Raw genomic sequence first — 26,632 nt, forward strand, 5'->3', positions numbered from 1 at the left:
GATGGATGATGGATGGATGATGAATGATGGATGATGGATGGATGAATGATGGATGATGGATGGATGATGGATGAATGATGGATGATGGATGGATGATGAATGATGGATGATGGATGGATGATGAATGATGGATGGATGATGAATGATGGATGATGGATGAATGATGGATGATGGATGAATGATGGATGATGGATGGATGATGAATGATGGATGATGGATGAATGATGGATGATGGATGGATGATGAATGATGAATGATGGATGGATGATGAATGATGGATGAATAATGGATGGATGGATGATGGATGGATGATGGATGAATGCTGGATGGATGATGGATGGATGATGGATGAATGATGGATGGATGATGGATGGATGATGGATGGATGATGGATGAATGATGGATGGATGATGGATGGATGATGGATGGATGATGGATGGATGGATGATGGATGGATGATGGATGGATGAATCATGGATTATGGATGGATGATGGATGAATGAATGATGGATGATGGATGGATGAATCATGGATTATGGATGGATGGATGGATGATGGATGGATGATGGATGTTGGATGGATGATGGATGAATGATGGATGGATGATGGATGGATGAATCATGGATGAATCATGGATTATGGATGGATGATGGATGAATGAATGATGGATGATGGATGGATGAATCATGGATTATGGATGGATGATGGATGGATGATGGATGGATGGATGATGGATGGATGAATGATGGATGATGGATCGATGATGGATGGATGAATCATGGATTATGGATGGATGGATGATGGATGGATGATGGATGAATGATGGATGAATGATGGATGGATGAATGATGGATGATGGATGGATGATGGATGGATGAATCATGGATTATGGATGGATGATAGATGGATGATGGATGATGGATGGATGGATGATGGATGGATGAATGATGGATGATGGATCGATGATGGATGGATGAATCATGGATTATGGATGGATGATGGATGGATGAATGATGGATGATGGATGGATGAATCATGGATTATGGATGGATGATGGATGGATGATGGATGGATGGATGATGGATGGATGATGGATGGATGATGGATGATGGATGGATGAATCATGGATGATGGATGAATGATGGATGATGGATGGATGAATCATGGATGATGGATGGATGAATCATGGATTATGGATGGATGATGGATGGATGGATGATGGATGGATGATGGATGGATGATGGATGATGGATGGATGAATCATGGATGATGGATGAATGATGGATGATGGATGGATGATGGATGGATGGATGGATGGATGATGGATGGATGATGGATGGATGGATGATGGATGGATGATGGATGATGGATGGATGGATGATGGATGGATGATGGATGGAGAGCTGGAAGAGTTGATTTTGGTAAAAGAAAACGGTCTAAAATGACTCAGGTGATGATTCTTCAAAGGTGATGAATCAAAGCCATTTCTCATTCAGATGTTGATCCAACATGGTGGCTCCAGCCCGTGAGAGCGGCTTCACCCTCAATAAACTGCCAGTAGACGACATGAACGTCAGCACTGGCAGCAGGTTTGTTCCGTAAGAAAAGAGTTTGATCAATACAAGCGACATGTTGAGTCACATGACTTGGTGACATCATAAAGCAAATCAGAAATAAATACTTTAACCATCAATAAATGATGCGTTTGTGTGTGTGTGTGTGTGTATGTGTGTGTGTGTGTCAAAGTGTATTTGCTTGAAGGAAACATGCCTCCAGGCTGCAATCACTGCTGTCACTCTCTCTCACACACACACCGACACACTTACACACTGACACACACACACACCAACACACCGACACACTTACACACTGACACACACACACACCAACACACCGACACACACACATACACACACAGACACGACACACACACACACACAGACACCCACACACCAACACACACATCACACACAGACACCCACACACCAACACACACATACACCCACACACCGACACACACACATACACACATAGAGACACCCACACACCGACACACACACACAGACACCAACACACACATACACACACAGACACCCACACACCAACACACACACACACCCACACACATACACACACAGACACCAACACACACACACACATACACACTCTGACACACACACACACACACCAACACACATCACACACAGACACCCACACACCAACACACTCACAGACACCCACACACACACAGACACCGACACACACACCAACACACACACACACACATACACACACAGACACCAACACACCCAAACACACACACACATACACACTCTGACACACACAGACACACACACACATACACACTCTGACACACACACACACATCAATACACACACAGACACACACCATAAATGAAGGTTGGTGTGAATGGTACCAGCGGCCCGCTGGAGTTCTACTATTGAAAGGTTCTACTGGCGCTGTCAGTTCTGTCCAGCTGGCAGGTTCAGTCCGGGCAGGGACGATCTGCTCCTCATCGGCCGCTTGTCCCAGACTTCATCTCCCTGAATCGGAACGCCGTCCGATCCGGTCTGGGGACGTCCAAAGAACTGAGTCAGTACCGAGCGCAGAGGGATGGCGCTGAGCAGAACCCCACCGCCACAGAGAGCCCCATGCCACGGTGTCCAGCGGTGCCCAATATCACGTTTGGAGTCACGACCAGGTTAGAAACAGACCACGCCCCCCAAATTAAGGGTCGATGGGTGGTTGTTGATGTTACCAATGTTCCTGTCAGACCGCCGTCGCCGCTGACAGACCTCCTGTCCCACCAGTATGGCCGTCGCTGGCTGGACCAGCAGTTGCACCGGACCAGTCACAACCACCAGCAAAAGAGGGTGAGCTGTGGAGACCCGGGTCTGTGGGAGACCACCAGGGTCCAGCAGCATCAGGAGCAGGTTTATTCTCATGTGTGCGACCTCTCATGGTTCTGATGAGATACTGCGGCCTCAGAGCTGACTGAAGGAACTGAAACGAACCAATGGTCTCCTACAGGACATCCTGGTTCTGATCCAAATTGTTCTCAAAATTTACATCTCAAAAGTTCTGGAGGTTTTGATGGTTTCCTGCTGGCTTGAGAACATCAGGACCAGAGCAGCACCAGTCCACTGACCACTGTAGACAGAGCCATGCTAACACCTCCCATCCGCTACCAGTCATTATGCTAAGCTAACTAGCTTGGGTCTCAGCTGCCTCATAAAGGGTCTCTGTCTTCTGTTTGTGACTCTGTGTGTGTGTGTGTGTGTGTGTGTGTGTGTGTGTGTGTGTGCGTGTGTGTGTGTGTGTAGATGAAGCAGGGTCATGTTCCAGACACCAGAACCAGCCTGCTGAGGAGGAGCACGGCTGTGCCACACACACATCCCCCATCCACACTGCCCCACTACACACAGGTAACACACACACACACACACACACACACACACACACACACACACACACACACACTCTCTCTGGTTGTTCTGCTCTTCAGGTGGCTGCTGCTCTGGACACCTTTAGGGATGAGGACACGCGTCTCCCGGCCCTCAGGACCAACATCAGAAGACCAACTAATCAGTCCAGAGCCTGCGCTCTTTAGAGGCGGAGCTTCAGATGGAGGTGGAGCTCCAGCTCATGTGGTTGTATTCACGGGGAGGACATACAGAAACAGGAGTCTGATGGACTCAGACGACTCACAATCACAACGACTTATTGAACCCTTAGTTTTGTCTTACAGACATAAAGCCTGAGTGTAACTCATGCTTTGACATACATCAATCAGCCCGAGTGATTGACAGCTCCAACAGGAAGACAACAGATGTGTGTGTGTGTGTGTGGGGGGGGGGGGGGCAGAATGTATTTGAGCAGGAGAACCTTTTTTTTGAATTTGGCCCATTGTTCTTGTGAGTGAATCAGCTGACTGGTTCCAGACATTCTCAGGAACACAGACACCATGCAGGTCAAAGCTCTTCAGCACATCAGGAGAACGTTCCACTTCCAGTGTTCTATGGTCTCTTTCCCACATGAAAACATTCATAAGGCAGGAAGAACATGTTCCAAGAAGGTTCCTGCTGGTTTTAGAACGTCACCTTGTAATATTGTAGTTCTTTATAGTTTAGGAAGACTAATTATTGATATTGTTCATACACACGGATGATCGATAGCAGCCTTCAGTTTTGAGGGAGTTAAAAACCTGATGAAGGAAAATAACAAAGAAAAGATGATCTCACACACACACACACACACACACACACACACACACACACACACACACACACACACACACACACTTCGGGGAGGAGGCTCTGTCCGTGGTGCTGAAGCAGCTTCTGATCGATCTGTTCCTTCTTCAATCAAGATCAATACCCACCAACAGCAGCACATCAGCTTCTTATTTTATACTTTCATCATCAAAACAACGACTTTAACAACTTTAAACGGGGGTCATGACGTCACTACCACATTGATCTCCTCCGTCGGGTTGGCGCCGCCGCTGGAGCTCGCGCGTCTCCGCAGACATGGATCTTCGCCCCGGGTTCCGCATCGACTCCCTGCTCTCCCTCAGCCCGCCCGCGGCGCTCCTCTCCCGACCACCGGCCCCGAGGCTCCGGCCGGAGTCCGCGGGCGTCCCCGGGCAGCAGCAGCTCCGGTCCCGCTGCGTCAGCTCCTCTTTCCTGATACGGGACATCTTAGCAGACTGTCGGCCCCTCTGTGCCCCGGGGCAGCACGAGGACCCCGGGCCGTACCAGTCCGAACGTGACCCGGGTCAGAGTCCCGGCAGCGGGTCCAGAGGTGAGTCGGAACACGACGAAGCCACTGAGTTTGGAATCACTTTTCCAGTGGAGGTGCGAGGGACGCGCGAACACCTGACGGTCCACCGGCGCTCGCGCGCCTCGTCGGCGTCGGCGATTCTCGTTCAAATGTTGGAATCGCGACTTCACATCTCACGGAGAACCAACTTAGAATTTGAGCTTTTAAATCTCAGTTGTTATTATGAAAGTATTTTTCTGTTTTGTGTTTCTAATTCAGGTTAATCCAGTGACGTGGCGGCTGGATGGTCGCACAGCCGCGGTTATTCCGTCCAGATTTGGTCGTGAAGAGTTTCTCTGAGCTGAAGTCTGATGGTTCCATCTGATTTAAGCCAATTAAGGACAAAATGTCTGTTGCTCGTGAATGATCGATCAGGAAATGTCAGAAATAAATGTTTTGACGGTGATGAGTGAGTGATGATCAAAATGACCTTTGACCTCTAGAGCCATAAAACCTGAATACTCATATCTGTCTCTGCTAATTAGTAGTCATGAGTATTAATGCAATGTGATCTCCAACAGAAAGTATTTGAGGATTTTTCTAGAATTGAAGTCATTTTTAATGACAAATTCTTGGCGAATTGTGTTCTTTCTGGGTCACGGGAATAAAAACAGGAAACCGTCTTCCGTCAGAGCTCATCGGTCAGAACCCCCCCGTCGAACCAGCTTGCTCTCAGATCTGCGGTCGCTCAGCTGACGTAACGTCACATGTGCCTGTCAATCACTCAGTGCGGGGCGGAGCCTTGGAGCCGGCAGGCCGCTTGAAGAAACCCCGGAAGGCTCGAACAGCGTTCAGCGACCAGCAGCTGTCCCGCCTGGAGCGTAGCTTCCAGAGGAGGAAGTACCTGAGCGTCCAGGACCGGATGGAGCTGGCGGCAGCACTGCAGCTCAGCGACACGCAGGTCAAGACCTGGTACCAGAACCGCAGGTGTGACATCACAGCTCTATATCAAGTGCCAGCCGGTTCCACTTGCTCACGCGATAAAAATTGTTCCTCTGTTACAATGTTGGCGGGACAGTTGTGAGGCGTGTCAGAACCAAATCCCTAACTTAAAAGGAAAAAAAACAAAAGTGACAGAGAAGAAGGTCAGAAATGATGTAACCGCTAAAGAGGGTTTCACCGACACACGCAAGACACATTAGACACAAGACACGCAACCAACATGCAACACAAGAGAAACACAGAGTCACGCGATACATGCAATACACTCAAGACACAACATGCAACACAAGAAACATGCAATATGCTCATGCAATGACACAAAACACACACAAGAGACACACAAGACACGTGAACAAGATCATCGTGTGGAAATCTGCTTCTTGCTGTCACTTCCTGTTGACCGGTGTTGCATCCATTATCACTTCCTGTTGACCGGTGTTACATCCATTATCACTTCCTGTTGACCGGTGTTACATCCTTTATCACTTCCTGTTGACTGGTGTTGCATCCATTACCACTTCCTGTTGACTGGTGTTGCATCCATTACCACTTCCCGTTGACTGGTGTTGCATCCATTATCACTTCCTGTTGACCGGTGTTACATCCTTTATCACTTCCTGTTGACTGGTGTTACATCCTTTATCACTTCCTGTTGACCGGTGTTACATCCTTTATCACTTCCTGTTGACTGGTGTTACATCCTTTATCACTTCCTGTTGACTGGTGTTGCATCCATTACCACTTCCTGTTGACTGGTGTTGCATCCATTACCACTTCCCGTTGACTGGTGTTGCATCCATTATCACTTCCTGTTGACCGGTGTTGCATCCATTATCACTTCCTGTTGACTGGTGTTACATCCTTTATCACTTCCTGTTGACTGGTGTTGCATCCATTATCACTTCCTGTTGACCGGTGTTGCATCCATTATCACTTCCTGTTGACCGGTGTTGCATCCATTATCACTTCCTGTTGACCGGTGTTACATCCTTTATCACTTCCTGTTGACTGGTGTTGCATCCTTTATCACTTCCTGTTGACCGGTGTCAGTCTTTCCTGTCAGGACCAAGTGGAAACGCCAGTCTGCTGTGGGTCTGGAGCTCCTAGCCGAAGCAAGCAGGATGTTTCTGCCCACGCATTTCCTGTGCCCACCTGCCCCGCCCACACTGGACCTCTTCCTGCACAGAGGCCACACTCAACGATCCCCCACCACACCCCTGCTGCCCCACGTCCTCCTCCCCAATGAACACTTGCGCTGACTCAGGGCCACCTGGACTACTGGTTCCCTCTGAGGGACTGGAGCAGTTCTCCGCAAGCGGAATGATTTGACTGGTTGAGGACTGGTCCCACCACCAGAAATGGTGTCACCACTTCCTAACACTTCCAGGAAGTAACTGTGCTTTCCACTTCAGTGGGTTCATCAGAGCCCGACTGCTCGGACACGTGCGACGCTATAGAAGAATCCTTTGCTTGTCTGGGACTTCAGGGTGGAGTGATGACATCACAATGATGTCAGTGAATGGTGGTGGGTTAAAGACGAGCTTTCAGATGAACACGTTAGTAGTTTCACTTTTACACGTTTCAATAAAGAGATTTTTGTTTATTCATCATTTGTTTGTCAACATCAGTAGCATAGTTAATGACTGACAGAGACGATCGCAATGGCGTTCCAGATGATGCTCAGAACCCAGGGGATGAGGAGGGCGAGACCTGGATGACAACTTCCTGCTTCATTGCTTTCTCAACATATCAGGAAACGTGAAAAGCGCTTAACCAGACGTCTCATTTACTTTCACTTTAAATCCAAGTTAAAATATTCATAATTGTGTGCCATCGTGACGACTGGCTGTCAGTCAGAACGCTGACCTTTGACCTCTGGAGAAAATCCTGAAGAGCGGCTGGGATGTTAATGCGGTTAAAAGCTGCGGTGCCACGTCAGACGCATGTGTTTGTGTGGGAACAGAAACACGAACAACTTTTATTTGGGTTCTACTTTGGTGCGGAACCTGGGCTGGTGACTCCTCCTAGGTACTGATCTTGATGCACGAGTGGAGGTTGATCAGGTGGCCTTCATCACTCAAATATTATGGGATGTGTCCTCCTCTCACTAACACGTTCAGCCATTTTTCCTCCGAGGTCCTGCCCCCTTCACCCTTTACTCCTCAGTCACAGCTGATGGCTAACATTCGCGGATTATCAGGCGCCTCATCTCCTCCTCCATAAACGTCCAGAACTGTTCAGTTTTGAGTTGTCCCAGCCAGTTTCTAGAACCTAAAGGCAACGCCACAAGATCGAGTAAACAAGACGAGGAATGAAAGCTGCACCAGGCTGATGCTGTCACTCTGTAACAGGCCAGTCTGATCAGACCAACAGGACGTTTGTCACATGAATGAAGTGTGAATAGCCCCCCCCCCCCCCACACACACACACACACACACGAATGAACACATAATGGTGGCGACATTTTCAAACGTCTCTTTCTCTAAGTTGGGTTCTATTTACCACCAGGTGTGTCAAAGAAAAGCAGCTGAAACCTGCTGAGTAACAAAATCAATCGGCATTTATTAAAGTAAAAAGAGTCCAGAACGGTTAGAGGGAGGAGAGGCGAGCGGCGTGGAGGTCCTCACTGCACCTCCTCTCCTGTCCAACCAAGCTTCTTCTTCTTGGTGTTGGCACCGTCCAACCCACTGGAGAACTCAGAGACAATCAGGCCAACGCCTGTCTGAGACGACCTGAGGACGACAGAGACGATGACGTTGAGCTCATTAATATTAGCAACACTCATTCCCCTGAAGGTCAAGAGATCGCTGGCCTTGTCCTGTCAGCAGGATGACTTCAAAACTTGGACAGATTTTCAACAATCTTGGTGAAGGGGCGGAGCTTAGACTGAGAGGAACCAGTGTGGTTTCTCTCTGGTCTGGCTGAGGTCAGCATCCTTTACCGCCCTCTGGGGTCTCCACCATAACTACGGCTGCACATAACATTCAGGACAATTTAACCTTGGAGGCTAATTGACATGGTAACCCATGGCAACCGGGTTGTTGTCCATTTTGCCCCATACCAGCGTCATTGCGGGACGCCACGATGCTGATGATGCGACCACAACATCTGATTATCATATACATCTAAACACACATCACCCAACTGACCAAAACCCCGAGGGCTGTGGGATACACACCTGTAATTATGTCTCTACTGACCAGTGTGTGTGTGTGAGAGAGGAGTATGAGTGTGTGTGTGTGTGTGTGTGTGTGTGTGAGAGAGAGAGAGAGAGAGAGGAGTGTGTGTGTGTGTGAGAGAGAGAGAGGAGTATGTGTGGGGTCAGACCATGTCCAGACAAGTCTGCTGTGAGGAGCAGCTGTTAACAAGAATACACCTGACCACTGGAGGACAGACAGACAGACAGACAGACAGACAGACTTTGAGACTGGAAGGAGCCTCAGTTTCACAGTGAGAGCTCAGCAGGAGGTTGAGAGAAACTGACGCCGAGCGGTGTTCTGAATGAGACATGTGATCACCCCCTCAGTTGCAGAACCTGGAGAGGTCGCGACTCCACACCTGGATTTGAGTATCGATCTGATGCTTCTCAAGCATCTGACTGTCACGCTGGAATGACATCAGGTGACCAGTCATGTGGTCGTCTCCTGTTGAAGCAGGTGTCTTCCTGGATGAGACTCAACCACCACTCGCGGGTGTGGTGTCTGGACAGGTAGAACGTCACCACCTGCCCCCCCAGAACCGTCTACTTTCAAGATTCAAAGATACCCGGGAGCCGCTCACCTCCCATCTCCTGCTGTGCACGCCTTCTTCGGCCTCTTCAGATTTTTGAGTGGGCGCCCAGCCAGGTTCTTGCTGCGGCCCGCAGTGGCATTCAGGCCCTGCGGGGGGTCTCGCAGGCCGAAGCTCTTGGCAGTGTGTCCCAGGTGCAGCGAGCGGATGTGGAAGACATGTTTGAGGTGAGCTGGGTAAGTGGTGTAGGCCCGCAGGAAGGACTGCAGTGCTGATGACATCACAATGACATTCCAAGGTCAACTTGCACATTATCAACTTCACGCGTGTTGAGTAACTTTCCAGAGGTGGAACACGTCTGACAGCAGTGATGACACGGCGACTCAAAGCTCACTGATTTATGAGTGATTGACACCTTGTTGCAGCACACATGATCATCTTGAATAAACTTTATTATTCTCAAAAGAGAATAAGACGTCAAATCTGACAATAAACAGGTTCGACTAAACACTGGCGCCGTTCATGACTCAGGATCAAACCGCCGGCCCCCTCGTCACTCTACCTTTCTTTGCCGTCTGCAGCGTCTCTGCACTGGAGTGAACATAGTTTTCAAACTGCGTCTGCAGGACAGTCGCACGCTCTCTCGTCTCCTGCTCCAGAGCTCTGGACGAACTCTGACACACACACACACACACACACACACACACACACACACAGGAAACGTAAGAGGAGGAACACTGCCGGACCAGGAGCATGTGACAGAAATGCTCGTTATTATTCATGGTCAACTTCTTGTGCTGTGGCGTCCTGATGGCCACTCGAGTCCCATGTCTGAAGGGTCGTCCTCTGAGGACTGAGCTCTCAACCTCCCACCTCTGGAGCAGGAAGATGGCTTCTTACCTTACTGTGGTAATGGCCCCGCCCCTTGTAGGTGTCGTCCATCATCAGAGAGGATAAGATGTCGAACAGCTTCATCTCGGATAGGCTGAAATACAGCAAGCCCCGCCCACAGTGTCATGACCAGGAAGAACTGTAACACTGGACCAACAGGTATGGTGCTGGGATGGTACCTGATGTTGTGATTGGTCAGATCACTCATGAAGGCGGTCTCTGCTGGCGTGAGGAAGAGGAGGCTGCTTCCTTTTCCTCCGATACGAGCTGTCCGACCGACCCGGTGGACGTACTCGGCTGCGGTGGTGGGCGGGGTGTACTGCACACGCAGAGCACTGTCACAACATCGTAAAAAACGCATCCACTAACCTGAATGTAGTTGCTGCATTTACCTGAACAATCCAGGTGACCTGAGGGAGGTCCAGACCTCGGGCTGCCACATCCTGGCGCACACACAAACACACCAAATTATTTTCTCGTCAAGTCAAAACAGAGCCACCAGAACCGGAACACCCCATTGTGTCCTCACCACTCTGTGACTGCCCCCTCTAGAGGTCAAACAGCGGCGGTGTGCCACCAAGCTACTCACCGTACAGAGCAGGACTCCCGACACAGACGCTGAGAACTGTTGATAGACGTCTGAACGCTCCTGTGGAGAAAACAAAGGCCCCTGCTGAGCTCAGAGACACCAGCTGATCAACAGGGAAGGCCTCCGACTGGTCTTACCTGCTGCTTCATGTTACCATGGAGACGCAGGAAGTTGAGCCGGGGCTCAGCCGGCATCCCGGCAAGGACGGAGGTGAAGAGACAGTGGAGGAACTCGACAGCTTCACAGCTCGAGACGAAGATGATGAGTTTGTTGTCCTGGGAGAACTAAACAACAAGAAGGCAGATCTTAATGGGACTGAAAAGACGCAACGGGAACCTTGATGATGAGCCGCTTTGTCTTTGCGCCTCCAGAGACAACCAGATCACTGGCCCCGCCCTCTCCTGGACAAAGTCCTCCATCCTGTCCCACAGTGGCCCTTGTGGCCCAGTTGCCCCTGACCTCATTAATGTGAAACCCTGCCATCATCTCCACGCCATCGAGATCCTCGGCCGCTGGTCAGATCATTGTCAGCCCCAGCCATGTCAGCAGACCAGGTCCAAGATCAACCTCTGGCCGGTCATAGGAGGTGCCAAGTTTGGGCGTGTGAGCTTTTCGGCCCGATGAGGTAACGTCATCAATCCCAGTCTTGATGAGTAATACACACCCTAATCTGCCCAGAAACAGAAGGCACCCAACTAAGAACTTATCAAATTTAGCCTCCATCCCTCGCCAGCCTATCGTGAAAAAAAGAACAGATAATTTCTCTGGCACACTGCATTCAGATCTTCAGCTGGAAAAACATTCTTAATCAACGACTTCATCATCGAGCACAATCTTAACTTAATGTTTTAAACTGAGACCTGGTTAGAACAAGACAACAGTGCAACCGCTCTTGTTGAGTCAAGCCCTTAACTTCAGTTTTGAGTGAAACGAGGAAGCACAAAAAAGGAGGGGGAGCAGCTCTGCTATTCAAGGACTCAAAGTGAGCGATGCATGATGGGAGTTTTGTGGCCCTTCAGCTGGACTCTGCTATCAAAGCAACATTCCTTCACGTCTGCAGACCTCCTCAATGCTGTGTGAGCTTCTTTGATGACTTTACTGAGCTGCTGTCTCTGATCGTGTTGACTTTGACAGTCGTGATTGGTGGTGATTTAACATTCATGTTGACGACCCCAGGACAGAGCCACTGAAGAATCGTGCCCCCTCCTTGATAACTATGGTTTGACCCAACATGTAACAGAGCCCACACATAACAGAGGTCACACTCCAGACTCAATTATTTCCGAGGGCCTGAACATTCCTGAAGTGATGGTGACTGATGTTGCTATCTCTGGTCACTCCTGTGTGTTTGTGAGAGTGCTGCTGGTCGCACCACTCCTCAGACAGAGGTGATTACCACCGCTTATCACTGACAACACCAGTGGAGTTTTCAAGAAGAATTTTACTCCTCTGCCTGCTCTCTCTCGGCTCTCCGTCAATGAGCTTGTAGAAAATTTTCGTTCTAGAATTCCAAATGTGATGGATGCCATTGCGCCCCCCAAGGTGAAGATGGTCTCTGGTAAGAACAGACCTCCATGGAGAAATGCCACGCTGGTCAGAGTTGAAAAAAGAGAGTGTCGGAAAGCCGAGTGCAGGTGGCGAAAGACAAGTCTTCAGGTTCACTATCAGATCTATAAAGAGAGACTTTGTATCTTTAACCTAGAACTGAGAAACGCAAGGCGATCTTCTTCTTTGACATCATCACCAAAAACAAAAACAATGCGCGTGCCTTATTTGCTACAGTCGAGAGGCTGACAAACCCTCCAGTATCAACAGCCTCTGAACAGTCAGTGCCTCAATCTCCGGTACAGGTTACATGTTGTCCCTGCGGACTCACCCCAGTAGCATGATACAGTTCAATCTGATCCAACTCTCAAACCCTGGAGGACATCGTACTAAATCTGAACCCCTCCACCTGCTGCCTTGATATTCTGCCAACAGGCTTCTTGACAACAGTTTCTAGTTGCTTGGCCCCACATCTTCTGCATATTGTCAACATGTCACTTCTCTCAGGTGTCTTTCCACGCGCCCTGAAAACTGCCGTCATAAAGCCGCTCTTAAAAAAGAGCGATCTAGACACCTCAGTAATGAACAATTAAAGGCCTTTATCAAACCTCCCATTTTTAAGCAAAATCATTGAAAAAGCAGCTTTTCAACAGCTTAACAACTTCTAAGCTCTAAACAACTGTTTTGATGTTTTCCAGTCAGGGTTTCGACCGCACCACAGCAGCGAGACTGCTCTTGTCAAAGTCTTTAACGACATCTACTTGAACTCAGACAATGGCAAAATTCAGTCCCAGTATTGCTGGATCTCAGTGCTGCTTTCGACACGGTGGACCACAGCACTCTACTAGATCGACTGGAAAACTGGGTGGGACTTTCTGGAACAGTACTAAACTGGTTTGAATCCTACTTAAAGGACAGAGACTACTTTGTGTCTCTAGGTAATTACACATCAGAGCGGACAACAATGACATGTGGGGTTCCCCAAGGCTCCATTCTGGGGCCACTCCTATTCAACATCTACATGCTCCCTCTGACTCAAATCATAGAAAACTACAAGATATCTCACCATAATTATGCAGGCGACACACAGATGTACATAACCACACCACCAGGAGACTACAACCCAATACAAACACTAAGGAAGTGCATTGAACAAATCAATGATTGAATGAGCCAGAATCTTCTTCAACTGAACAAAGATGAAACTGAAGTCATTGTTTTTGGAGTCGAAGAAGAGCGATTAAAAGTCTGCGCTCAGCTTCAGTCGGTTATGTTAAAAAGCACAAACCAAACCAGACATCTTGGTGCGGTCATGGAGACCTGAATCTGAACAGCCACACAAAGACAAGGACAAAGTCAGCCTCCTATCACCTGAAGAACACATCAAGGGTTAAAGGACTGATGTCCCAGCAGGATTTGGAAAAGCTTGTCCATGCGTTTATCTTCAGTAGACTGGACGACTGTCACGGCGTCTTCACAGGTCTCCCTAAAAAATCAGACGGCTCCAACTGATTCAGAACGCTGCTGCTGGAGTCCTCACTAAGACCAGGAAAGTAGATCACATCACTCCAGTTCTGGCTTCCTGTCTGCCAAAGAACTGATTTTAAAATCCTGCTGCTGGTTTATACAGCACTGAATGGTTTAGGACCAAAATACATTCCTGATCTGCTGGGACGTTACAAACCATCCAGACCTCTCAGGTCGTCAGGAACAGGTCTGCTCTCTGTCCTCAGAGTCAGAACCAAACGTGGAGAAGCAGCTTTTAGTTTCTATGCTCCACATTTCTGGAACAAACTCCCAGAAAACTGCAGGTCTGCTGAAACTCTCAGTTCTTTGAAAGCACAGCTGAAAACCCATGTGTTTGCCGTGGCCTCTTCAATCAAACCTGAGCCTCTGATCAGCGTCTCACTGCACTGTAGCGTCTGTCTGTCTGTCTGCCCCCAACTGGACCTCAGCTAAGGACCCTTCTAACTGTGCTGAACGTCTTTCTCTGCTTGTTTGACGTGAAGCCCTTTGATGGCCCTGTTGCTGAAAGGTGCTGAACAAACAAACTGCCTTCTGCCTGGCTGGCTTGGACCGTCCCACATTCTGACGTCACATTAGACCAGTGCTTCTCAAATAGTGGGGCGCGAGGCTCCGTCAAGGGGGGCGCGTTTGACCTCGGGGAACATGCTTTTTTTATTGCAATTGCACCTCCACTACATTAGGGGGCAGTGGCGCTCTCATTGGCAGAGTGTGCGCAGGGAGCATTCGCTCTGTGGTGTAGGGGTTTTGTTTGCACTGAGCATGCGCGCTTTGCCCACAGCACAGTGCATGATTACGAAGTGTAGTAGGGATGAAAAGACAGGCGGAGAGAGACGGAGATGAAGAGACAAACGAAAGTCTCCCGAAAGCTAAGACAAGGAAATATGAGGAAGCGTATGTAGCGCTTGGCTTCCTGTGACTAAAAATGTTGGCAGCGGACAGCAAGAAGCCAAAGAAATGAAGGCGTCACTTAAAGACATGACACCCCAATCAGCTGATACATCTTTTCTGTTACAGTTAATGAAGTTATTCTTTGTTGTAAGTTGGTCCACATTTCTTTCTTTTTTTATTCTCTTATACGTTAATAAGGATACAGTGTTATGCAGAGGTGTACTTATAACAACTTTATAGACAAATGATACTATTTATAGTCGCGCGGGGGGGGGATGTTTTCTTCTTCCTGGGGGGGGCATGACAGAAAATAATTGAGAAGCACTGGGTTAGAACAACCTTTTCGTTTGACCTTGGCATCAGAGATTTGTCGGTGACTGATATGGAGTGTTTTTCTGTTGTCTTATATATTATCTTTTAATAATACTTTGTACTCACGTATACTTACAAGTCAAGCATATACAAGATACAAGTTTACGTAGATCTAAAAGACAAATGTTCTTGGAATGTGTGTCTGTGTTTTCTTCACCATTTGTGAGTCCCTTCCTGTTGGAACGGCACCAACTAGTCCTGGTGCTCAGTGGATTTGTAGGACCCCCTTGTAAAACCCCTTTTACTACTTCCAGATGTTCAAGAGTTCAAATCAGGTGACTTGCAGCGAAGTCATTGATTCTGCTGGGATGCACGAGCAGGAGATCCCCGATCCGTCACCAACATTAAAGAAGTACATTGATGAACTAAATAGAGTGTTGGATCATTTTCTACCTCTTTGGGAACTGCCACAGAAACATCTTTATTACAGCGACGGCACCATCACGTCGAAATAAAACTGAATTTGTGTTGTCATACACAAGTTCAAGCCCCGCCCACCCTGCAGTCCAATGTATCCCTTCTGTTTAGTTGCGTACTGCACCTTTAAAAAGAAGCATGATGATAATGATGATGATGAAGATGAGCTCGTACCCGACACTTGTCCAGGATGAACGCAGCCAGACACACCAGCCGGACCTTACTGGGAACCAGCACCACGAACTGCACCAGGGCCTCTGGGACAGCAAAGCTCTCTGATTGGCTGGTCAAGCCGGGGTCAGTGGTCACAGAGGGGGTGGGGCCAGACATCTGAATGCTGACTGGGTCATTCAGACAAACCTCTGATAACCGAGTCACACCTGAAGCACATGGAAGGACATGGATGTTACACACACACACACACACACACACACCCCTGTCCTCCCCCCCCGCACACACACCCCTCTCCTCCATACACACACACACACCCCTCTCCTCCACACACACACACCCCTCTCCTCCACAAACACACCCCTCTCCTCCACACACACACCCCTCTCCTCCACACACACACACCCCACTCCTCCACACACACACACCCCACTCCTCCACACACACACACCTCTCCTCCACACACACACACACCTCTCCTCCACACACACACACACCTCTCCTCCACACACACACACCTCTCCTCCACCCACACACACCTCTCCTCCACACACACACCCCTCTCCTCCACACACACACACCTCTCCTCCACACACACACCCCTCTCCTCCACACACACACCCCTCTCCTCCACACACACCCCTCTCCTCCACACACACACCCCTCTCCTCCACACACACACCCCTCTCCTCCACACACACACACACACACACACACACCCCTCTCCTCCACACACACCCCTCTCCTCCACACACACCCCTCTCCTCCACACACAAACACACACCTCTCCTCCACACACACCCCTCTCCTCCACACACAAACACACACCTCTCCTCCACACACACCCCTCTCCTCCACACACACACACACACACATCTCTCCTCCACACACAAACACACACCTCTCCTCCACACACACACACACACACCCCTCTCCTCCATACACACACACACACACATACACACCCCTCTCCTCCATACACACACACCCCTCTCCTCCATACACACACACACACACACACACACACACATACACACCCCTCTCCTCCACACACACACACACACCCCTCTCCTCCACACACACACACCCCTCTCCTCCATACACACACACACACACACCCCTCTCCTCCACACACACACACACACACACCCCTCTCCTCCACACACACACACCCCTCTCCTCCATACACACACACACACACACACACACACACATACACACCCCTCTCCTCCACACACACACACACACCCCTCTCCCCCACACACACACACACACCCCTCTCCTCCACACACACACACACACACCCTCTCCTCCACACACACACACACACACACACACACACACACCTCTCCTCCACACACACACACACACACACACACACCTCTCCTCCACACACACACACACACACACACACCTCTCCTCCACACACACACACACACACCTCTCCTCCACACACACACACACACCTCTCCTCCACACACACACACACACACACCTCTCCTCCACACACACACACACACACACACCTCTCCTCCACACACACACACACACACACACACACACACCTCCTCCACACACACACACACACACACACACCTCTCCTCCACACACACACACACACACACACACCTCTCCTCCACACACACACACACACACACCTCTCCTCCACACACACACACACACACACCTCTCCTCCACACACACACACACACACCCCTCCTCCACACACACACACACACACCCCTCTCCTCCACACACACACACACACACACATCTCTCCTCCACACACACACACACACACACATCTCTCCTCCACACACACACACACCTCTCCTCCACACACACACACACCTCTCCTCCACACACACACACACACCTCTCCTCCACATACACACACACACATCTCTCCTCCACACACACACACACATCTCTCCTCCACACACACACACACACACACACATCTCTCCTCCACACACACACACACACACACACACACACACACACACACCTCTCCTCCACACACACACACACACACATCTCTCCTCCACACACACACACATCTCTCCTCCACACACACACACACACACACACACACACACATCTCTCCTCCACACACACACACACACACACACACACACATCTCTCCTCCACACACACACACACACACACACACACACATCTCTCCTCCACACACACACACACACACACACACACACATCTCTCCTCCACACACACACACACACACACACACATCTCTCCTCCACACACACACACACACACATCTCTCCTCCACACACACACACATCCCTCTCCTCCACACACACACACATCCCTCTCCTCCACACACAAACACACACACTCCTCTCTTCCACACACAAACACACACACATCTCTCCTAAACACACACACACATCTCTCCTAAACACACACACACTCCTCTCCTCCACACAAACACACTCCTCTCCTCCACACAAACACACTCCTCTCCTCCACACACACACACCCCTCTCCTCCACACACACACACCCCTCTCCCACACAGAGCCTGTGTTACCATGTGTGAGAGTTGCTGACAGCAGGATGTTCTGACGACTCGGCCCAGTCAAGTTCACACTGTTCAATATAAAAGTCAGGTCCTTCTCAAAGCCCAGGTCCAACGTTCTGGACACACACACACACACACACAAAGACACTAAAATGAGGTGAATCACTGAATTGGATTTTAACTGATCAACACACAATCATCCATAATCAATATGACCTCTGAGCGTGTGTATGTGTGTCTGTGCCTGTGTGCGTGTGTGTGTTTAGTACACATAAGGTGAGTGACAGGCTCAGTACAGTCGTGGTGGAGTAGAAACAGTGGTTGGAGTGTGGGCTGGCGAAAAGAGGTGTCGAGTGTGTAAGCCTCCTCCGCCAGTAGACTGCCTCTCCTCTGCCAAGACCGCGTTCTCACACCCTTGCGGCCACACTCGGTAACTGGTGCCCTGTGGTTGAATGGGATCTCGGTAACTGGTGCCCTGTGGTTGAATGGGATCTCGGTAACTGGTGCCCTGTGGTTGAATGGGATCTCGGAGTAGCAGGGGACCCAAGAGACGCGGCTTGCAGGCCCACGAACAAGTGGACGCGTCCTGCTGCCCATTAACCTCTGACCAGCAATGGGCAAATACTGTACAAATACTGAAGACCTCAACGGTGGACCAGGCGGAAGATGGCAGCAGTGAGAAGCACCACAACGGCCAGGAAGGTGGATGCAGGCTGCAACAGAGAGCGATCTCCAGTTGTCCTCGTTTCCATGCCACTGGATCCAGATCCCTCTCTGCCTAGGACTGTGGTGGCTGCAGGCGCATCAGTCTCCCCACACGAAGAGATGCCACATGCAGACACCCTCCCAAAAGGGAACCCATCCTATTTCACACCCATGATACAAAGTCCTGTAGCAATCAGGAAGAGGTGACAGGGGCAGGATTGGGAAGTCGAGCAGCCACAACCTGGCACACAGGCAATGAGTGATGGATGGCTGTTCAACCCTAGGATGAGGCAGGAGGAGCTTTTCAGTTGCTCTCACAGGATCTCTCAGTAAAGTTTGGGCCTCTGCCATGAGGTCAGTCCTCTGTTGATGTCCTGAGACGCCACTCCACCCTGTTGTTCTAACAGTTCCATGTGGATGATCTCAGGTGAATTAATCTCTGCTGGGGAACTCCCACCAACCAGGAACCCTGACGTGAACCCAGCAGGCGCCACCGTGTTGATAAACAACTTATACCGCCATCTTCACATCTTTTTATCGATCGTGGCAGCGCACTGGCAAGATCATGAAGTCTGCGAGCTGCTCGCCATCCGTGGTGAAGAGGAGATCTGGCAGCAGAGTTCTGGAACCGGCCAGGACCCGGAGATTTATGGGAACATCACCGGCATTTTGAGGGAGCGCGGGTTTGACCGGACCACCAGGCAGGTCATCAACAGCGCTAAGTTTGTCTGCTTTGCAAAAGAGACAAAATTGCAATACACACAACAACGCGAACGTTCGACTGCCGTCTTACACGCTTCTCTGCGCGTATACTAGGGGGCAGTCACCCACCCACACCCCATAGAGACTGTGTCTGTCCCCTGACCACGTCAGTTTATTCACTCCAGTTCTACTGCAGAGGAGTCAATCAGAAAAACCTGATCCAAGTTAACACAACCACTAAATTAACTCAACAGAATATCAGAATTAGATGAGGACGATTGAATATCAGACCTCTGAGGCTGAAAACTGAACCAGTGAATGAAGTGATACCTGACAGTTGTGTTGACCTGCTGAGTCTCACTGAAGCCTGGCTGGTGACGATGAGGATGCTAGTCTGAATGAATCCACTCCTCCAGTCACAGGAACACTTACATTCCTCCAGGCTCTGGCCCAGGAGGTGGCGCTGCTGCCATTGTTGACACCAGTTTAGTGATAAATCCCAAACCAGAAGAAGTTTCCATTCCTCTGAAAGCCTGATTCTCAGTTTGTCTCCTCCAGCCTGGAAACTCTCCAGCCTCTCTGATGATTGAGGACCGTCCTCCTGGTCCTGACTCTGGATTCTGATCTGAATTCTCAGAGTTTCTATCAGTTTAGTTCTAAATCAGATCAAGTCATGATTGGAGGAGACTTCAGTATTCATGAGGATGTTGATAACCACAGTCTGGTACTGCATTTCTCTCTCTTCTAGACTCAACTGGTGTCCATCAGTCTGTCCATGAACCCCCTCACTGTCACAACCACACCTCCACCTCCTCCTAACATGTGGAACTGAAGCTGAACATCTGGTTGTGTTTCCACAGAGCGCTTTTATCAGACCACCAATCAATCACTTTGGAATTTGGACTGATCAACTACACTCCACTCAGGAAGACTGTAGTTTCCAGATGTTTGTCTGATCAGGCCACACCTGGATTTAAGGAAGTGGTTCCATTGGTGCTAAATTCAGTGTCATGTCCCACTGTAACAGAGGACGCTGTTGTCCACCTTAGTCCCTCCCAAACTGATCATTTTATCCATAGAGCAGCAGGCACCTTAGCAACAACTCTGGACTCTACTGGCCCACTAAAACAGAAAACTATGAATCCAAGGAAACAAGCACCTTGGTACGGTTCTGGAACCTGACAGCTTCAACAAGAAACCAGAAACTGGAGAGAAGATGGTGCTGCTTCAAACTGGAGGAGTCACATGGAGTCTGGCAAGATGGCCTTAGAACCTAGAAGAAAGCCCTTGGTAGAACCAGAGCAGCCGACTACTCAGCACTAATAGAGGAACACAAGAACAACCCAGGTTCCTCTTCAGTCCTGGAGCCAGACTGACAGAGAGCCACAGCTCTACTGAACCAAGTAGTCCTGTTTCCCTGGGCAGCAAAGAGTTCATGGACTTCTTTAATGACAAAATTCTCCTGATTAGAGAGAAACTTCTTCTCCTGCCATCAGCTGACAACATGGCCCCTAGAACCCAGAACCTTAGAGGCAGCAGGAGGACCAGACACACACTTGGATAGTTTTTCTCCCGTCAGCCTTCATGAGCTCAGTTCAATAATGTCCTCCTCTAAACCTCCACCTGTCTCCTAGACCCCATCCCAACTAAGCTGCTCCAAGACTCTCTCCCCTCGTTAGCCCCTCCCTCTTAGATATGGTCAATGTGGCGCTGGTATCTGGTTCCGTCCCTCAGTCCTTTAAAGTAGCAGGAATTAAACCCTCCTCAAAAAACAAGCCTGGATCCAGAAGTTCTACCAACTACAGACCAACATCACATCTTCCTTTTCTCTCCAAGGTTCTGGAGAAAGCAGTTGCTAAACAGCTCTGGGACTTCTCCACAGCAACAGCTGATTGGAGGATTCAGTCAGGTTCCAGGTTCATCCTAGCACAGAAACAGAACTAGTCAAAGGTAGCAGTGACCTCCTACTGGTACCAGATGAGGGACTGGTCTCTGTGCTGGTCTGATAAGGTCTCGGTGCAGCTTTGATACCATTGACCACCATATCCTTCTACAGAGACTGGAACCTGTCTCTGGTATTAAAAGGAACCACACTAAACTGGTTCAGTTCATATTTACTAGGTCATCTCAGTTGGTACCAGTTAATGATGGTTCCTCTGAAACCACTACAGTCAGTTCTGGTGTTCCACAGGTTGGAAAATGTGGAACACTTCCCATACCAAGGCAGACTCTTGTCATCTAAAGCCACCATTGATAATGAGGTACACCATCGACGTTTCAAGACTGAAAAAAAGGGTCTTTGAGGACTGTGACCTCCAGTCAAAGACCACAATTCTAGTCTACCAAGCAGGATTGCTCCCCACTGTCCTGTATGGGTCAGAAGCCCGGACCACATAGAACAGACAATTGAGAGCACTTGAGGCTTTCCATCAGAGGTACCTCTGGAGAATCCTCAGGGTAACCTGCGAGGATCGACAGACCAACACCAGTGTCCTGGAGGAGGCTGGCATCACTCCCATCACTGCCATCATCTCCCAACACCAGCTCAGATGGACTGGGCACGTGATTCGGATGCCAGACCCTCGCCTCTCCAAGCAAGTCCTCTACTCGCAGCTTGTTGTGGGAAAGCATGTCCCAGGAAGCCAAAAGAAAAGGTACAAGGATAACATCAAAACGAACCTCAAGAAGTTCCCTAGACCTGAAGACCTGGGAGGCCACAGCAACAAACAGGGCGGCCTGCAGAAGACTTCTTCGAGACAGAGCTGCACAGTACAATGACGACCTCCATAGTGCTGCAGAAGACCAGCGCAGACGCAGAAAGGGTTCCACCCACACCAACAACCACCGCTGCCCACCCAAGCCCACACTGATCCAAAATATGCGGATCCAGGATTGGCCTCTTCGCCCACCTGAAGACTCATGAAGACCAACAAGGAGGACAGACATACTTGAACCTGAGTACCCACTGATGATAGTGTGTGTGCATGTATGTGTGTGAGCCTGTGTGCGTGTGCCTGCTATGTTACCGGTCTGCCTCGTCCAGGACCAGCCAGCGGACAGCACTGAAACTGATGTTCAGGGTGTGTTTGATATGATCCACCAGACGTCCAGGAGTTGAGACCAGGATGTTGATGCCTCTGCGGAGCCTGAGGAGACAGGAGAGAGATGTTTATCCCTGCGGAGGAGAGACGAAGTCGACAAGTGAACACACCCACCTGGCCTTCTCAGCCTTCCTCTTCTCTCCTCCCATCAGGACTCCCGGGACGATCCAGGTGAACGGCTGCACAGACCACAGGAAGTCCAGTCAGCGAAGGTTTGTGCTTGGTTGCGGCACTCAATGTCAACCAGTAGGGGGCAGCCTGTCCACCAGCTCCAATCCCTACGCCAGCTCAGATGGCTCTGCTGGTATCACTGGCCGACTGGTAATACTTAGCCAACTGGTATCACTAGCATTACACAGGCTCTTTTGCTGACTGGTATGACTGGGGATACCTTAAGGAGCTTCTGGAAGGTCTGGAAGGTTTGCTGGGCCAGCTGAGAGGATGACACACAAGAGTTAGTCCAAGTGTTTGCCTTGCCAGCTCAGAGACGTGGCTGTGTGATTCACACCAGTTGCCTGATCAGACGTGTCATCAACACGCAGCCTGCTCACATCATTAACATGTGCATGCAGAGTTTACACTTTAGCAGTTACTCCTTTGAACCTGCAGGAGGAGGCGATGCACTTCCTGTCTCTAGTCACCTGGGAATGCAAAGGAGGAGAAGAAATCGAACAACAAAGACTGAAGATGAAGTCAAACCTCTCGGGTCGGAACAATGATGATCGCCAGGGGACCATCGGACCGCCGAACTTTGGGCTGGAGTGCCTGAAGGCTCTGGACCAGCGGGACAGCGAAAGACAACGTCTTGCCTGAAACAAGGGAGTCATCGTGGTTCAGGTTTTTGCAAACATGGTGGCCTTCCTGGTTCTGATTTATCACATCAAATCTCTGAGGTTCTGATCCTGTTAAATGACAGAGTCACCATGTCGCCTCACCATCAGTCAGCGTGTTAGAGACCAGAGAACCACGATCACACCCATCAGTGACATCATGAACTTATGCAGGGTTCAGGACATGTGCCAGATGTTGACCAACCTTACCTGAACCTGTCTGAGACCGAACCACTGCATCCCGTCCTGCCAGAAGAGCTGGTATTGTCTCTTTCTGAACACTGCAAACGCACACACACACACACACACACACACACACACACACACACACGAGGCAAACACTTATCAGGGCATTGCTTCTTCATTAAATTGAGGCATCGCAGCTGAAAACAGCGTTCATGAGGTCTCAGCTTGACATCCGGCTTCTCTTCTGACATTTGGACTTCATGTCTTCTTTTGCTTCATGCTGGAATTGTTGGTTGACTCTTCTACTGTCTCCTAAAGAGGCTCGGCCCACAAAGCCATGGAGACTCTTTGGTGTCAAGGCAACAACATAGAAGACAGACTTTGCTGTGATGAGGTGCTGACATCGACTCCATGGAGCAGGGAAGCCCTCAGGGAAGAACAATGAATGTTACAGTGTGTGTGTGTGTGTGTGTGTGTGTGTATACACTGACCTCGTTAGTGTTGAAACATGAAGGACTTTGTTCAAAGTTGCCACCTGGTGGACAAAATAAATGTCACTCCAACGAGCATGGGGAAAAAAAGAATAGTGATGTCATAGAGGTAAACTGGTGTGTGTGTGTGTGTGTGTTACCAGGTGAGGATGCAGGTCCAAGGCTGAGAACGAGTATGACGTGAAGATCTTCTCCGTTATCTGAGAAATGGCTGGTCTGAAGGACGGAATGAAGGAGTCGTTAAACATGATTGACATCATGATCAGCTGCTGATGGGCCAATCAGAGGCACCGCTGCTCACCTATGGATGTCAGGGATTTCAGGGTTGTGTTTGAACAAAGAGGAAGTCTTGATGGCACTGCTTGCTGTTTCTTTTCCTTCCTCTGTCTTCCTCTGTGGTGTCTTCCAGAGTGTCTGCTGACAAACACACATCAACAAATGTCCGTCTGTACAACCCAGCGGGACGCACCCCCTGCTCACCTGGGTGTGTGTGGGAGGCAGCGTTTTGGCCTCCTTCCGCTTCCTGTGCTTGCTGCTGCGTACGTCCGGGTCAGAGCTGATCGGCCTCGTCTCCGCTCGCTGCTTCAGCTGCAGGTCAAAAACAGAAATCTACTGAACGACCTCAGTCGGGCTGCTTGTCCCGGCCACATTCCATACCACTGCAAGTTTCGGCTAAATGCTTGAAGATGGGGCCTCCCTGTGGCCCCCAGCAAGAAGGTTGTGGGTGGAGCCCCGGCTGCAGCACGGGGTCTTTCTGGGTGAGTCTCCATGTTCTCCCTGTTCCTGCTGGGTTCTCTCTGGTACTCCAGCTTCCTCCACAGTCCAAAGACATCAAGAGGGACCAGGTTAATCCAGACTCTAAATTGACCGTAGGCGTGGCTGGGAGAGCCAATGGTTGTCTGTCTCTATGTGTTGGCCCTGCCATGGACTGGTGACCTGTCCAGGGGGAAGGCTGCTGGGATAGGCTCCACCCCCACCACCCTGAACAGGAGGAGAGGGGGAACATGGAGGGAGGGAGGGATGGAGGGAAGGATGATGGATGAGTGGATGGAGGGATTTTAGGTGACTACTGAGGAGGGGAGAGAGAGAGAGAACGCCACTACTGGGGGGGGGGAGACTGGCCTGTAACCATGGACTCGTGCTCATGGGTGATGGTGGTGCCTGTGACCACCAGGCCAGTGAGGATTCTACCCAGAATTCCTTCTGCTCAGGTGTTCTACATGATCCTCAACTACAGCAGCTGGAGATGTTCTTCTGGCCCCAACCACAATCCCACCTGGTAGGTATCCAGATTTACTGGTTTCTTTTCTTTCAGTCTCACTTCAGCCTCCTCGTCTTGTGACCGGACGCGAATCTCAGACTGGTGCCTTGAAGGAGGTCTCAGTTCCTGAACCACATCTGGAGGAGTGAGGAGGAAGGAGGAGAGAGCTACTCACTCTGACCCGTCTCTGCTGAGGCTTCCTCCTGGATGACGACAAAGGACAGCTGCTGCTGATGTTCAGACACAGCTGATCATCTTCTGGTGACATCATCAGACCCCTGGTGGGGCAGAGAGGGGGGGGGGTCAGCCAGAGTGTTTATTCGTTAGCTGAACTGTCAGACCGTGTGGGGCGACGTGGGAGTCACGTGTTCAAAGTCGAACTTTTATTAAAACAAAGACTAAACACTGGACGAGTGGCAGCTGCTGAAGCCTGCAGTGGTCAGTTTGGGCGCTGCCTGACGGTTCAGGAAAGTTTAAAACGGAACGTGAGTGAACGAGTCCGGCCTGAGCGCCTCCCGGAGCCGCTGCGGCGCGTGAAGAGAATTTAACACTTCCAGACTGGAACGACGTCACCGGGACCAACAGCACACGAGTGTAAGTTTGTGTGTAAGGCTAACAAGCGGCGTAGAAGCTAAGGCTAAATACCAACCTCGTGCGTCCAGCTACTTCCGGTCAGCGGTCTGAGCTCGCGGAGACCAACACACACGAACCGTCACGCTCGAGCGCGATTACACGTGAAAACGCTTCCTGTTACGTCAGTGAGACCCCACCTCCTTCATGCCCCGTGTGGCGGACATGCGCAGTGACTTTCACACGATGATTTCAATTTGTTTAAACACCATTAAATATCCGAACAAGTGACAAACAAACACTCGTTCCTTTCGAAGGGAATACAAATA

General features: G+C 49.9%; 3 protein-coding genes across 4 annotated transcripts in view; 2 read left to right on the top strand and 1 right to left on the bottom strand.

Annotated features, from left to right (window-relative positions):
• Positions 1–3,671, top strand: part of cfap77 (cilia and flagella associated protein 77) — a 29,168-nt gene extending 25,497 nt beyond the window's left edge. Inside the window, exons 6-9 of the mRNA XM_086205591.1 lie at positions 2,488–2,722; positions 2,795–2,894; positions 3,345–3,446; positions 3,527–3,671. Of these exons, the coding sequence (XP_086061717.1) occupies positions 2,488–2,722; positions 2,795–2,894; positions 3,345–3,446; positions 3,527–3,631 (542 nt within the window). The 3' untranslated portion in view covers positions 3,632–3,671. The remainder of the gene's footprint in view (positions 1–2,487; positions 2,723–2,794; positions 2,895–3,344; positions 3,447–3,526) is intronic.
• An 853-nt stretch (positions 3,672–4,524) lies between these two features.
• On the top strand, positions 4,525–7,361 carry barhl1a (BarH-like homeobox 1a). The gene is made up of 3 exons (XM_086205592.1): positions 4,525–4,824; positions 5,571–5,769; positions 6,848–7,361. The coding sequence occupies exons 1-3, from the start codon at positions 4,551–4,553 to the stop codon at positions 7,041–7,043; spliced, it is 669 nt and encodes a 222-aa protein (XP_086061718.1). The 5' UTR covers positions 4,525–4,550; the 3' UTR covers positions 7,044–7,361.
• A 961-nt stretch (positions 7,362–8,322) lies between these two features.
• Positions 8,323–26,581, bottom strand: ddx31 (DEAD (Asp-Glu-Ala-Asp) box polypeptide 31). Of its 2 annotated transcripts, none has more exons than XM_086205594.1 (21): positions 26,383–26,581; positions 25,909–26,011; positions 24,953–25,060; positions 24,774–24,889; positions 24,613–24,688; positions 24,473–24,516; positions 24,006–24,076; positions 23,665–23,774; positions 23,357–23,398; positions 23,080–23,144; positions 22,891–23,010; positions 18,467–18,573; positions 15,917–16,122; positions 11,131–11,277; positions 10,994–11,053; positions 10,797–10,847; positions 10,584–10,723; positions 10,414–10,498; positions 10,076–10,187; positions 9,565–9,784; positions 8,323–8,516 (listed from the first exon to the last, which is right to left on the bottom strand). In XM_086205594.1, exons 2-21 carry the CDS (start codon positions 26,002–26,004, stop codon positions 8,408–8,410), a joined length of 2,085 nt encoding a protein of 694 aa, XP_086061720.1. In that variant the 5' UTR covers positions 26,005–26,011; positions 26,383–26,581; the 3' UTR covers positions 8,323–8,407. The 2 variants fall into 2 exon arrangements, with proteins under 2 accessions (XP_086061720.1, XP_086061721.1); XM_086205595.1 differs by having other exon boundaries at positions 24,774–24,886; positions 26,383–26,577.
• Between the last annotated feature and the right edge of the window lie 51 nt (positions 26,582–26,632).

This window comes from Aulostomus chinensis, chromosome 6, assembly GCF_037954235.1.
Source record: "Aulostomus chinensis isolate RoL2024-O1b breed Wild chromosome 6, RoL_Achi_v1.0, whole genome shotgun sequence".
NCBI classification, from domain to species: Eukaryota; Metazoa; Chordata; class Actinopteri; order Syngnathiformes; family Aulostomidae; genus Aulostomus; species Aulostomus chinensis.